Source organism: Arvicola amphibius, chromosome 4, assembly GCF_903992535.2.
Source record: "Arvicola amphibius chromosome 4, mArvAmp1.2, whole genome shotgun sequence".
NCBI classification, from domain to species: domain Eukaryota; kingdom Metazoa; phylum Chordata; class Mammalia; order Rodentia; family Cricetidae; genus Arvicola; species Arvicola amphibius.
In genome coordinates, this window is record NC_052050.1 from 58,568,364 (window position 1) to 58,583,357 (window position 14,994).

Genomic DNA, 14,994 nt, shown 5'->3' on the forward strand with positions numbered 1-14,994 from the left:
TTTTATCTGACGTTTGGCAATTGCTTCCATTTTTTAAGCTTTGCCTGAACTCTTGCTCGTGCATCTACCTTTTAACTTTCAGTTGCGTTCCTCAAAGCCACTTCTAAGTTGATATCCAGAGCTTGATGCTATAGTCCCACACTAGGCTGCTCTTTCTCACCATCCTTACCTCTGTCAGTTACTTGACAACAATTCTCTTTTCCCCATACAGTCCATCAACAGATAGTGGCTGCTTGTTTGAATATGAGTTCAGGTGTCCTTATTCCCATTGCTGGTCTCTTCTCTATGGTATTTTCCTGTTTGGGTGTTCCTTGGTTCTTTTGGTTGCATTCTGGTGTTTTGTTTGTTTTATACCCAGAAGCTGGGTTTTTCCTTGTAAAATATAAATCCAACCAAACTTATTCCTTATACCAAAGACAGAAACACATCTCCATTTCCTCAAGAGTCCAAAGCTTTCTTGGTGATTGATGTGACTTCATGAGTTTACTGTTGTGCCTCTGAGCTTTCTGTGGGTTGTATTTCCATTTGCCTGTTCTCTTCTCCAATCACACCATTCGCCTGCTATTTCTGAGCAGAATAATCCCATTCTGAACTTGACGCTTTGTGAAAATTGTCTATGAATTTTCCCAGATCTGCCCAAAGTCCACTTTTTCCTTCTTTTAAGTCCCTTTTCAAGACATTTCTTTACCCTTTATAGTCCTCTCTCTCACTGCTTATTTGGTTTATATAGTCACTTATCTATTATGTAGTATATTTAAAATATTTGTTATTCATTGTCTATTTCACACTAGAATGTAGGCTCCATGAGAATGTTCAGTTTGTGGGGTTCGATAGATGGTTCAGTGGTTAAGAACACTTTATCTTTCTAGAAGAACCAAGTTTAGTTCCAGCACCCAGGTGGTAGCTCATAGTCATGTCTGCTAACTCCAGTTCTAGGGAACTGATGCATATAAACACAGGCAAAACACACGTACATATAAAAGTAAAAGAAAAAAGTATTTTTAAAAATATAATTTCTTTTCATTGCTGTGTCTCCATACCTCAAACAACTCTGCGCATGCACATATTTGAATAAGTGAAAAACTAATTTTCCAGTTTTAAAATTATTCTGTGTTAAAAATGTTTATTCACAGATGGTCATATAATACTCATTTTTCCAAGCCAACAATATAATTTTGTCCTAGTTAGTGTTTCTATTGCTGTGATTAACACAATGACCAAAAACAACTTAAGGAGAAAAGGGTTTATTTTTTACACTTCAACTTACAACTCAGATCACACTTTATCACCAACGGAAGGCAGGGCAGGAACCCAAGGTACAAATCTGGAAGTAGAAACTGAAGCAAAAGCCCTGGCGGAGTGCTGTTTACAAGCTTGCTGAAGTTAAATGTTCAGAACTTTCTTCTGCTCTCAAAGACCACCTGCCCTAGGATGGCACACCTGCCCTATCAGTCCCCAATTGAGAAAATGCCTCAAAGGCATGCCTACAGGCCAGTCTTATGGTAGCGGATTCTCAACTGTGGTTCGCTCTTCTCAGATTACTCTAGTTTGTGTCAGACAAAAACCAAAAGCCTCAGCCTGGACAGACTTCATGGCTTCATAGTGAACCTGTTTTTCTAAAGACATTTCTGTGTGTTGTCTTATGTTAACTTTTTACCATTAAAAATATCTTTCAACAGAATGTGTCTTTCATTGATTATTTTTGTTTAGCTTTGTTATCCCATCTTTTCTTTGCCTTTAAAATAAACCTTTTTTTTAGATATATAAGAGTTTTTTTACTTTCAATTTCAGAAGGTCAAGACAATTTGATCCTTTACTTTTACACTTTTAAAGCTGTTCTCACTTCTCTGATGTCACCACACCAGTCAAGTTCATCCTAAACAAGCATGGTTTCTGTCACCACCTGCAACCCGTTTATTATCAGATGTTTATGCTGTATCATTATCTTTAAGGTGCTGAAAATAGTTCTGATACAGAAAGTGCTCCCTCTCCTTCACCAGTTGAAGCTGCCAAGCCCAGTGAAGACAGCAGTGAAAATGCTGCTTCTCGAGGAAACACCGAACCTGTGGCTGAGCTTGAGGCCACCACTGACCCTGCACCCTGTGCATCTCCCTCTTCAGCAGTTCCAAGCACAAAACCAGCTGAAAGTGAAAGCGTGGAGGCCCAGGCGACTGACAGTGCCAGCGTGGAGACAGCAGAGCCGATGGACGTAGACCGTGAGGAGTGCGGTACTGAAGCCAGTTCTGTTCTTGATCCGCCAGCCGCTCCCAAAGCCGACTCTGTGGACGCAGAAGTGCGGGGGTCAGAAAGCACTGCGTCTCAAGGTGAAGGAGATGCCAAAGAGAGAGACTTGGAGACCAGTGAGCAGACAGAGTCCAGAGATGAAGACTTGGTGGTGGCTGAGCAGATGAACATCCAGAGACCTGAGCCGCAATCGGACAACGACTCCAGCGCCACGTGCAGTGCTGACGAGGATGTGGACGGAGAGCCTGAGAGGCCGAGGTGAGGCTGGGCCTGTTCATCTCTGCTTTCTAACCGCCACAGAGATGGCCACAGAGATGGCTCCTGTACAGATAATGACTAATTCCTCGCAATCCATGGTTTTAATATTGAGCAGTGTGCATGTGTGTGTGTGTTTGTGTGTTTCTTTAAAATAGTGCAATGATAAATACCTTCTTTATCTGCATTGTTACGTTATTCTGGGATAGCAGAGGGAGGGAGTGGTTTTCAGCCAGCAGAGTTGTGACTAAAACCGTGGTCACACTGTGGTGCTTGAGGTGGGCAGCAGTGGTAGGTGGTGAAGACGATGGAAGGAGGGCCTTGGCTTTACCTCTGGGTTTATCTAAGTTGGTTTGTTTAGCCCAGCGTTATAGAATAAAGGAAATACTATAAGGAGATATACCATTGTTGAAATGTTTTATTTATTATTGCTGTTTTTGGGTTTGGGGACAGCTTTTGTTATGAGGTCACATTGAGCCAGAACTCGCTAGGTAATCCTGGCTGGCCTTGCATTTGTGGTGCTCCTTCTTCTGTTTCCTACTGCTAGCATTAGTGACATGGCTGTGAAGAGTTTCTTTTTTCTTTTCTTTCATTCTTGTGTGTTGCTGGGGATCAAAGCTAGGACATTGCCCATGTACTGTAAGCACTCTCACTGAGTTGTATCCAGGCCCTGAAATTTTAAAGACCATAACTTAGTACAAGTTAGCAGAAATTATATTGACAATTTTTGATATTGGTTATAATTTTAAATTAGTCATATTTGTGATATAAAATATCAAATATACAAATTGATTAATTAGATTTTGTGAGAAAGGAAGTGTGTGTGCCATCATGGTCAGAAGATAACTCATGGTAGTGGGCTTTGTCCACCATCGGCTTCCAGGTACTTAGCTCTTTCGTTAGGCTTAGTGACAAGGGCTTTCTTGCTGAGTCATCACACTAGTCTACAAATAAAGGTTAAGTATTTTTAGTCACTAAAGGCAAATTAATTATAAAAATGCATAAGTATCAGACTTATAAAGATATTTTACAGAAAGTCATAGTAATTTAATAATTTTAATACCTGGATGTTCCCTTTTCCTCAAAAGATATATGAACACCTAGAAGCAGACATGTTGGATTGTTGCAGATTCCAAAAGTGAATTAAGAGTAAAACATAGTCAGAAATCCGAGCACTTCCTCACTCTTTAAAGCCACTTACTTTTTAGTAAACCGAAGATGAAGAGCTTCTCATGCGGAGCCAGATTTCCACAGAGCTCCGCTTTGTCTGTCGTGTGTCCCGGTATCACTGTACATGCTGACATTTAGTTCTCTAGACTAGGGTCCTCAAGAGAGTCCAAGCGCTCGAATTGTCACTAGTAAACATTTAAGTAAACATTTAAGTAAACATTTGTCTAACCATCCATTTGCTAGAAAATGCAGTCATCTAGACCAGTCCTCTTTCTTCTCTTAATAGTGTAGAATTTATAGTAATTGTTCCTACTTTTTGTTTTTCTTTTTTCTTTTTTTTTTTTAATTAAAACAATTTACTTTTTCTTTTTAACGTGTGTGTGTGTGTGTGTGTGTGTGTGTGTGTCCCCGTCCATGTCCCATGTGGAGGCGAGAACAAATTTCAGGGATTTAATTCAAGTTGTCTAGTTTGGTCGCAAGCATCTATATCCTTGGAATCATCTTGAGGCCCAGCCCCAGTCTTTAACTAGAGTAATATATACAGATTAAAGCAGTATTGACCTTTTTTTTTTGTTTGTTTTTTTAAGACAGGGTTTCTCTGTAGTTTTGGAGCCTGTCATGGACCTAGCTGTTGTAGACCAGGTTGGCCTTGAACTCACAGAGATCTGTCTGCCTCCTGAGTGCTGGGATTAAAGGCGTGCGCCACCACCACCTGGCCAGTATTGGCTTTTTAAAAAGGCTTTTTTTTTTTAAATCTGAAATTGGAATTATTATATATTGCGTGCTGCTTGGTTTAGTAACTAAAAATTAGAATGACAGTGACCTTAGAAAGCAAGCTTGTTTAGACACAGCTGGGATAGTCTTCCCTCTGTGTGCTTTGCAGGTCGTGCTCAGTGGCAGACCGTGATGTCCTTGGATTGATCCCCCAAATCATTGTAAAAACTTGGTGAATTCTGAATGAAACCCTAAAACCTATAGAACTTCTAAGATGTTAAAAATTATATTTCCAGTTTTCTATATCTTTGATACCATCTTTTAAGAATACAATTAAGAAGTTGTTTTTCTTCATACATTTTTATTTTCTTACCAGTCCACACATTAAAAAATGTTTATCTTTACCCAGTGACTATTATAGCATTGAGAAATATAACCAAGGCTATAAAATACAACACCATTTTATTATATGTATGTTTGTAAACTATATCAAGTTTATGTATTGGACATCTTAAACTCGTGTGTAGGCATTAGAGGCAAGTGGAGTAGGTGTTGTGTGGAATGGCTGGGAGTAGAGGGACACATGACTGCATGTTTCTACTGTGTGGGAATGATGGCTCTCCATTTTCATTTCCTTATATTTTGTATAAGAAGCCTGAAATTTGGAATTTTGGGTAAAATTCTTAAGTTTTAAATGAGTGTTGCTTCTTCCCTGTGATCCCAGGAAAAAAACCTAGGGAACTAGGTTTTTTTGTTTTGCTTTTCTTTTTTTTAACATTTATTTATTTGTTTATTAATTATGTATACGATATTCTGTCTGTGTGTATGCCTGCAGGCCAGAAGAGGCCACCAGACCTCATTACAGATGGCTGTGAGCCACCATATGGTTGGTGGGAATTGAACTCAGGACCTTTGGAAGAGCAGGCAATGCTCTTAACCACTGAGCCATCTCTCCAGCCCCCTTGTTTTTCCATTGTGAGCCTAGCCTTCAATGTCTGAGCCATCTCTCTCCATACCTGGGAACTAGTTTTTTTTTTTTGTTTTGTTTTGTTTTGTTTTTTAGATTCAGTTACTCTGTGTGTGTGTGGTACAGCATTCATACATAGCACCATATGTGTGTGTGTGTGTGTGTGCGCGCGCGCGCATAGTACTCATGTATAACACTGTGAACATGTGTAGCTCAGAGGACAACTTGTGAGAATTGGCTCTCTCATTTTTACCATGTATGTCCTGGGAGCTGTCAGACTTGGTGGTTCAAGGGACTAGTTTTTAGCATATGCCTGTATATTAGTAAATTGATACTAAACTTCATTATTGTTGTTGTTCCGAGACAGGGTTTCTCTGTAGCTTTGGATCCTGTCCTGGAGCTAGCTCTGTAGACCAGGCTGGCCTCAAACTCACAGAGATCCGCCTGTCTCTGCCTCCCGAGTGCTGGGATTAAACATTTTATGGGGTTTGTTGATATTGTTTTTGTTGATTAAATGTAGATAATTGAAATCAGATAAATATCAACTTGTCAGTTAATATTAGATTTCTTTATCTGGAAAATTAGCGCTATAATACCCTTTTCCGCCTTTACTGTTTATATATTTATTAGTTGTATTAGGATTTTAACCTAAGACCTTGCTCATACTAGGCAAGTATTCTGCTATTGAATTGTACCCTCAGCCCACCTTATTAAGACTAATTTCTCTTTCTCTCTCTTTCACACACACACACACACACACACACACACACACAAATGAATTGTGATTTTACATTTGAAGTCATAAATAAAAATAACTTATTTTATCTTTATTTGAAACCACCAACTATAGAGTGTTTCCTATGGATGCAAAGCCTTCATTGTTAAATCCGACTGGATCTATACTAGTTTCATCCCCTATTAAACCAAATCCATTGGATCTGCCACAGCTTCAACATCGAGCTGCTGTCATCCCGCCAATGGTAAGTGTCATCGTTACACAGGAAAGTTGAAACAGAGACCTTCATGGGCATATTTATTCTTTTACTTAACTCTTTGACTTTTTAGAATATTGTGGTTAAAAAAAAGTAATCTAAATTAACTATTTTAGTAAAATTTTTGGCTTATTTTTGAAATTGTAACTTAATTACAAAATTTTTTTCCTTCCTTCCTTTAAACCTTTTCATTTACTCCTCCCTCTTCTCCTTCAAATTCATGGCCACACACACACATTTGTATATTTGTATGTATGTGTAGAATACCTAAATAGAACCTGTGAGGTCCATATAATGTTACTTGTATGTGTGTTATCAGGGCTGACCTTTTGGCACTGGACAGCCAGTTGATGTGCTTTCCTTGAAGAAGACCATCTATTTTTTGTTTTGTTTTTCACAATTGGTTATATGTATATAATGAATTCTGGTAATGTTTACCCTTTATTATTCTGCTTCTTCCCATTTTCCTTTCCACTGAAACCCTTCTTCTTTCCATTAAGTCCCCTCTCTACTCTCTTGTGTCGGCATATGTGGGGTCTTACTCAGTCTAATAAGAGTTGTTTGTATGACCATGGGTGGGGAGGTTACTTACTAGAGCATGGGTAGCTTACCAATGTATCAATGTCTGCCATTGAAAAAGATGATATCCATCTAGCAAATTTTTTTCTTTTTTTTGAAACAGTGTTTCTCTGTAGCTTTAGAACCTGTCCTGGAACTCGCTCTTGTAGACCAGGCTGACCATGAACTCAGAGATCCACCTGCTTCTGCCTCCTTAGTGCTGGGATTAAAGGCGTGTGCCACCACTGCTGGGCCCATCTAGCAACTCTTAACTGTCAGTACTCTCAGGAAAAATGGGGCCTCATAAGCCCATCGCTCATCAGTGATGAGGTTTTGACAGGCCCCCAAGTTTTTTCAGATAAACATAGTTGTAGTGCAATCATGAGTGAAGTGGCCATGGCACATACCCAGAGTTCATCGTTTCACACCACTTCTTACCCTCAGCTCTTAGAGGCTTTCCATTTTCTCATCTTTATTGTTCCTGAGCCTTGGGAGAGGTGCTACAAACCTCATTTAGAACCAAGCATTCAACACTCAATTATTCTCAGAACTCACTTTACCCATTTTTAGTGTATATATAGTTCAGTAGCCTAAGTATTATTCACTATATTAAATAATACAGTGCCAGAGCCGGGCGGTGGTGGCGCACGCCTTTAATCCCAGCACTCGGGAGGCAGAGGCAGGCGGATCTCTGTGAGTTCGAGGCCAGCCTGGTCTACAAGAGCTAGTTCCAGGACAGGCTCTAAAAAAGCTGCAGAGAAACCCTGTCTCGAAAAACCAAAAAAAGAAAAAAGAAAAAAAAAATAATACAGTGCCAGATCTTTGCTGTCTCCCAAATCTCAAACTCTCTACTAATTAAACAACACCCCTTTGCCTCAACAACTCCAACTACCTAACCATTGCTATTCTCCTTTCTATTTCTAAGAATTTGCCTCCATTAGATACTAATGAGGTTCTTGTTTTTGGGGTTTTTTTCTTTTTTTCCTACAATTCTCATATCAAATGTGTGGGATTTTGTCCCACACCAAGTCTGAATTATTGAGAGACACAATTACAAGGTCTAATTTCCTTATTTTATACACTCTTCATATAATTATTGGATTCCAGGTCAGTCACACTTTTACGCAACTGAGGCTGCAAATCAGAGGTTCGTGATCTCTGTCTCATAGAACCTAAGAAAACAATTTCCTTACTCTTACTGCTCTGTTACTAAGGATACAACTTAAGAAACTCCCAGATTGAAGAGATGTATACAGCAAGGTGTGTGGGAAAGCAGGTCCAATTTTCTTTTCCTCTGGGTCTTACAAGCCTACCAGCACCTCTATGTTTTCACCAAGTTAAGCTCTCTGACCCCTGCCATTTAGGAGTTTGTTTGGTTATGGAGGAAGATTTCATATGATATAGGCATGATTGATTAAATCATTGGCCTCTAGTGATGAGTGCGTGACCCTCCAACATCTCTTTTCCATCCAGAGCTTGGAGGTACTCTTGGCTGGGCTGAGTTCAGCTCAAAATTCAGCCCTCTGTTCATGCCTTAATCTTCTTGGCCACCAGCCAGTAGTAATCTCACTGACATAAAAAAATATTTTTTTATATTTTTTAATTTATGTTTTTCTTGAGGTATATCCCAAGCTAACTTTGAGTTCACTCTGTAGCAAAGGATAACCTTGAACTTCTGTTCCATATGTCTCTGCCTGCTGAGCGCTGGGGATTACATTCATGCACCAACATGCTGAGTTCATGCAGTGCTGGGGACAAGTATTGTACTGACTAAATCATATCTCAGCCCCTAGACACACTCTGATTTGAGACAGAGTCCTGTGAACAGTCCAGGCTGTCCAGGAACTCAACTCTATAGCCCAGGTAGTTGAATTTACCCTAATCCTCCTTCCTTAGTCTCCCGAATGCAAAGGTTTACTCTATAGCCCAGGTAGTTGAATTTACCCTAATCCTCCTTCCTTAGTCTCCCGAATGCAAAGGTTTACGAGAGTATACCACCGTTTGGCGTAAAAGACTCTTAGTTCTGCACAGTCCAAGAATATAAGTTGTGGGCCAAGAACAGATACTTACAGTGACTTACAGAAATGGAATTAACACAGTATTAGTTTGTACATGACTGCCTTCATTTATTGTATTGTCCCAAGGATTATGAGTGTCTTAGAGGAACAGTAGCCTCTTAGGTAGAAATTTCAGAGTCTACAAAGGATTTAACATTTCTGTTGGACTGAAACAGTTTGATGTGGTGTTCTGCCACAAGAAGGAAAAGCAAGATTCACATGTAAAATAAATGTCATACTTGTGTTGTAAGACCCAATTATGGCTGTGTAAAATCTATAGTAGTGTTTAGAGCATATAGTCTCTAATATATGGTAGATTTCTAGGGCCTCTAAGGCTATTATTTTTTTTTAAGATTTATTTATTTACTATGTATAAATATTTTATCTGCATGTATGCCTGTAGGCCAGAGGAAGGTACAAGGTCTCATTATGTATGGTTGTGAGCCACCATATGGTTGCTGGGAATTGAACTGAGGACCTCTGGAAGAGCTGCCAGTGCCCTTAACCTCTGAGCCATCCCTCCAGCCCCTGACTATTTGTTTTTTTATGAAGTATTTAATCATAAATAAGAAAAACATAGTTGCAAGCAGAGTGGGTTGTGCACACCTATCATCACAATGTTCAAGAGAGTTGACACAGGATTGCTATGAACTTAGAGCCAGCCTGGGCCATATAGTGAGTGCCTAGCCAGCCAGGGCTGCCTTGTCTCAAACACAAAACAGACTGTAGTTACAGCCAGGCAGTGGTGGCGCATGCCTTTAATCCCAGCACTCGGGAGGCAGAGGCAGGTGGATCTTTGTGAGTTCAAGGCCAGCCTGCTCTACAAGAGCTAGTTCTAGGACAGGCTCCAAAGCTACAGAGAAACCCTGTCTCGAAAAACTTAAAAACAAAAAAACTTTAGTTACAACGTGAGACAAATGCTGTTTAGGATGAAAGAAATGACCACTACTGAATGGAAAGCAAATCAAGGTGGGTTCCCCTTGTTAGAGACTGTCTGGATGAGTCAGTTTGGGGAAGGGGAGGTTGGGGGACATGGATAAGCTGCGTTTCTTGCTGAGGTAGGTTGTTTAGTAGAAAGTTTCTTTGAGCTGTTAAACATGACTCAAAGGTAGATAGTTTTTATGAGTGTGGAACTTGTAGAAAGAAGTTTCTGAGTCATTGCCACATAGGACATTGTCTGGTAAGAGATGTGGAATGAGACTGAGAGCCAAATTGATGACAAGCATTTGAATTAGACAAATGATCTTTAGTTTCTGGGTTTGATTTATTTTGTATTTCAGCTTGTATTATTTCTTCTGTGATCAGCTCTTCTTAAAAAATATTTATTTATGTATTCATTCATTCATTCATTCATTTAGTATACAATATTTTGTGTGTCTGCCTGCAGGCCAGAAGAGGGCATCAGATCTCAGTTCAGATGGTTGTGAGCCACCATGTGGTTGCTGGGAATTGAACTCAGGACCTTTGGAAGAGCAGGCAATGCTCTTAACTGCTGAGCCATCTCTCCAGCCTCTGTGATCAGTTCTTTAATACCTACCTAGAATTTGTTCTGAAGAGTGGTCAAATTAGTTCAGTCCTTAGCATTTCAGGAATACACATTACTTTTAACAGTTGGTAATTACTGCTACAGTGGCCATTGGCACATTTCAATTTGACATTTTGTCCCCTTGTAGGTTTCTTGCACCCCATGTAGTATACCAATTGGAACCCCCGTGAGTGGCTATGCTCTTTACCAGCGTCACATTAAGGCCATGCATGAGTCAGCACTCCTGGAGGAACAGCGTCAGAGGCAAGAACAGATCGACTTGGAATGTAGAAGCTCTACAAGTCCATGTGGTACTTCTAAGAGTCCAAACAGGGAATGGGAAGGTAGGTAGATGGAACCATCACTTCAAAGGGAGTCAGTCAAGCTGAACTCCAAGATAGTGTGTGTCCTTGGTGATCTGTGTTTTAATCAGTTTATTACATGTGTCACTGACAGAGGAGTCCTTAAACTGATGCTGGTTATACTATTCAATACTGGTGACTACCAAAAGACAGCAGTAACATTGTTAATAGCATTCTAGCTAATATGAATTTTCTGAATTCATTCTTCTGAGAGTAAAAAAAAACTGCTTTATCTTCCATTAATCTAACTTTTCAAGATAGAAACTGATGGTCTGTTACTGAAGCATGTCACCTGTGGCTGTGTAATGTTCTGATGTGATGGTGGAGGTACCTTTGTAGCAGCTGATTATTACCCTGACTCAGTCTTCAGCCTGTTAGATGTGTGATCATTGGCAAAGATAGTCTTTTAAAAAAAAAAAAAAAAGATTTATTTATTTATTATGTGTACTACAGTGTTCTGTCTGTCTGTATGCATGTAGGCCAGAAGAGGGCACCAGATCTCATTACAGATGGTTGTGAGACACCATGTGGTTGCTGGGAATTGAACTCAGGACCTCTGGAAGAACAGCCAGTGCTCTTAACCTTTGAGCCATCTCTCCAGACTGATACTTAGTTTTTTATTCCTCTAGTTTTCTCATCAACAAGTGAAAATAAAAATACATATTTATCTTGCTAGGGCCATAAAATAAAACAGTCAATATTGTTACATAACACATGGCTTAGCTCTTACCTACAGTAGAGACTGCAGTAAAAAGACTTATGCCTGCTCTATCACTTACTATTTCAAATGATATTTGAATTGACTTAACCTATTTTAGTTAGAGCGTGATACATTTTTACTTTAATTTGAATTGGTAATTTCTCAATTTCAATAATTTGATATGGTTAGAATTGGCACATGGGTGCTAAACTTTTTAAGTATGCTTAGAATATATAAATACTAAAATTGTCTATGACTAATTCAGAAGTATTTTGTAATACTTTACATAGACAAGAGCAATCAGATTTGCAAAGCCATGTATGCATGTTAAAGACTATTTAATGTAAAAGTCTGATTGTAGAGTAGCTGATCCTACTGACTCCTCACTCCATGCCACACCAGTGATGAGGTTTAGTTACATAACATACAGAACCTCTTACGATAGACTTTCCTATATGAGCTTGTTATTGTCCTCAACGCAAATTGTTTTTAATTATTATGCATGTGCATGTTGTGCATTTGAAGTTTGGAGGATAGCTTTAAGGAGGCCATCCTCTCCTTGCACAGTGGAATCTGGGCATAGAACTTAGGTCATCAGGCTTTCATAGCAAACACTTTTACCTCCTGAGCCAGATCAGTAGCCCTTAAACATAAATCTCATGCAAGGAAAAATGTGAACTAGGGAAATAAAACTAAGGCATGGAAAGAATACAAAGTAAATCTCTCTCCCTCACTGCTAACTGAACCCAGTCCATAATGAGCAAGTGCCCTTCCACTAACTCACCCTTAGCTATAAGGAAATCTTTGTTTTTTGTTATTTTTTTTCTTTTTCTCCTTCCATTATCTCTCCCTTCCCGACTTTCTTTCCCTCCCTTCAGGATAGGGTTGCGGTAGCCCATGCTGTCCTCGAATTCTCTATGTAGCTCAGCTGACCCTGAACTTAGAATTAACCTGCCTTAGCTTCCCAAGTGCTGGGATTTCAGGGCCATGTCATCATATCCCTCCTAAGTGAATATTTCTCTAATGAAGTAGGTGGGAATTTTGATGACTTTTACTGAATTACATTTTGAGACTCTTTAATCCCTAGTTTTATAATCAATACAGTGGGTACTTAGATGTTATATGCTGAAGGAATGTAAAGTGATCCACCCCTACAGACAGTGGTGGGGCACACCTTTAATCACAGCCCTCTGAAGACAGAGACAGGTATATCTCTGAGTTCGGGGTCAGCCTGGACTACAGAGTGAGTTCTGGAATAGCCAGTGCTATACAGAGAAACTCTGTCTTGAGGCACCCCATGCCCCCCCCCCCAAAAAAATCATGATATCCCTTTCTTCTTTCTACAGGGGATTTAACTTAGACTGTGTGTTCTAATTGGCATGTCACATCCTAGCCCCCAGAGATGTTTATCTTTTAAATATCACATATGACATAAGCTATTAGTAAATTATAAAATAAATGCCTGTTTCTTGTGTATCATTATGAAATTTTTTTACTTTTTTCTCTTTTCTTTGTGACACAGGGTTTCTCTGTAGTTTTGGAGCCTGTTCTGGAACTAGCTCTTGTAGATCAGGCTGGACTCAAACTCACAGAGATCCACCTGTCTCTGCCTCCCGAGTGCTGGGATTAAAGGCGTGCGTCACCACCACCCTGTTTAGAATAGCATTTTTTAAAGGATAAAATAAAACTCAGAAAAAATGACATTCAGTTCAATCATTTGATCTCCTGCCTAAGCCTCACATTATTCATTTATTAGTATGTGGGTAATTCTTATTGGATATCATAGTTTAGAATCTCAATATTGCTACAAACATCACTCTTTGTTTTTTGACATGTATAGAGATAGAGTGACCAGAGCTGATATGTTGAACTTGATACTGTAAGATGCATTTCTCTGCAGCTAATCCTTTGTTCTTTGTTCTTTAGATTTCAGTGGTGACTAAATTTTTTTTTAAAGATTTATTTATTTATTATGTATACAGTGTTCTGTCTGCCTGTATCCCTGCAGACCAGATCTCATTACAGATGATTGTGAGCCACCATGTGGTCGCTGTGTATTGAACTCAGGACCTCTGGAAAAGCAGCAGTGCTCTTAACCTCTGAGCCATCTTTCCAGCCCAGTGGTTGAATTTGTAATCATAATGTAGTGATCTTAAAATCAAAATTTAATGTTAAATTACCCTGACATTAAGGGCTTTATAGTTTGATTCAGGATGGCTTTACAAAGTGGGATCATTTTTTATTTTTACATAAAGGCTTTATTTTGTTAGCCCATCTAATGTATTAATCCAGTATTTTATTTCTACAAGCTGTATATCTCTTCTTTGGGCTTGTTCATAAATACTGTGTAGTAAGTGTCTGGGACACTCTTTTAGATATATTTTAAATGATTGCATTTAAGTTTCATCTGTATGGAAAACATGACATTTTTTTTAAGAGTTATTTATGTATGCAGTGTTATGGCTGCATGTATGCCTGCACACCAGAAGATGGCACCAAATCTTATTATAGATGGGTGTGAACAGCCACTATGTGGGTGCTGGGAATTGAACTAAGGACCTCTGGAAGATCAAACAGTGCTCTTAACCACTGAACTATCTCCTCAGCTCCATAACAGATGCTTTGAACCCAACTTCACAGATGAATTTATAGATTAAAAAGGAGCTGTAGTGTCAGTTTATATGTAAATACCATCAGCTCCTCAGGACAGTTCTGTTTGTAATTCTAGTACTTGAAGGGGTTAAGGCAACAGGACTTTTCACAAGATTAAGGCCATTGTGAATTACTTAGTGAGTTCTACTCCAGCTTGAGCTACAGAGTGAGACCTTGTGCCAAAATAAATAAGCAAAACCCACACCATTATCACCACTGAAAAACAAACAGTTAAGTACTAGGGAATTCTGCTTGGATTAGGAGTGTGTTTACTTTCGCTGCTATACCTTCATTTGATTCTGTTAATTGTTTTTGAAGTGAGATTGGTACAAACTGTTACTGTAGGCATGCTCCTTTTTACATTATGCTTTTGTCATCTGTAGAAAAAGGTTTTAAAGTACTTTGTAGAGTCAATTTTACCAGGCGGTGGTGGCACACACCTTTAATCCCAGCACCCAAGAGGCAGACACGCAGGTGTGGATCTCTGTGAGTTTAAGGCCAGCCTGGTCTATAGAGCGAGTTTCAGGACAGCCAGGGCTACACAGAGAAACCATGCCTCAAAAACAAAAACAAAACAACAATAAAAAGAATCATTTTCCACTGATGTTTAACCAGATTTACCTCTGATTCACTTATAATTTCTAGTAAAGCTTGGGCATGTCGAGTTAGAAATTGTAATGCAAGTTTAATAAAATCTATCCAATCAGAATAGGTTTCTGCTTCGTGCAACTAAAATATTTATTTTGTGTTTATTTTGTTACTTTGTTTTGTTTTTCGGCTTCTGTATATATTCTGATT

General features: G+C 39.1%; 1 protein-coding gene across 17 annotated transcripts in view; it reads left to right on the forward strand.

Annotated features, from left to right (window-relative positions):
- Window positions 1-14,994, forward strand: part of Ncor1 (nuclear receptor corepressor 1) — a 162,619-nt gene that overhangs the window by 98,227 nt on the left and 49,398 nt on the right. For 12 of the 17 annotated variants that reach the window (XM_038324739.1, XM_038324736.1, XM_038324741.1 and 9 more), the window contains 3 exons: window positions 1,953-2,502; window positions 6,201-6,330; window positions 10,631-10,826. In XM_038324739.1, coding sequence (XP_038180667.1) covers window positions 1,953-2,502; window positions 6,201-6,330; window positions 10,631-10,826 — 876 coding nt within the window. The remainder of the gene's footprint in view (window positions 1-1,952; window positions 2,503-6,200; window positions 6,331-10,630; window positions 10,827-14,994) is intronic. The other 5 variants (XM_038324747.1, XM_038324752.1, XM_038324755.1 and 2 more) reach the window with 2 other exon arrangements.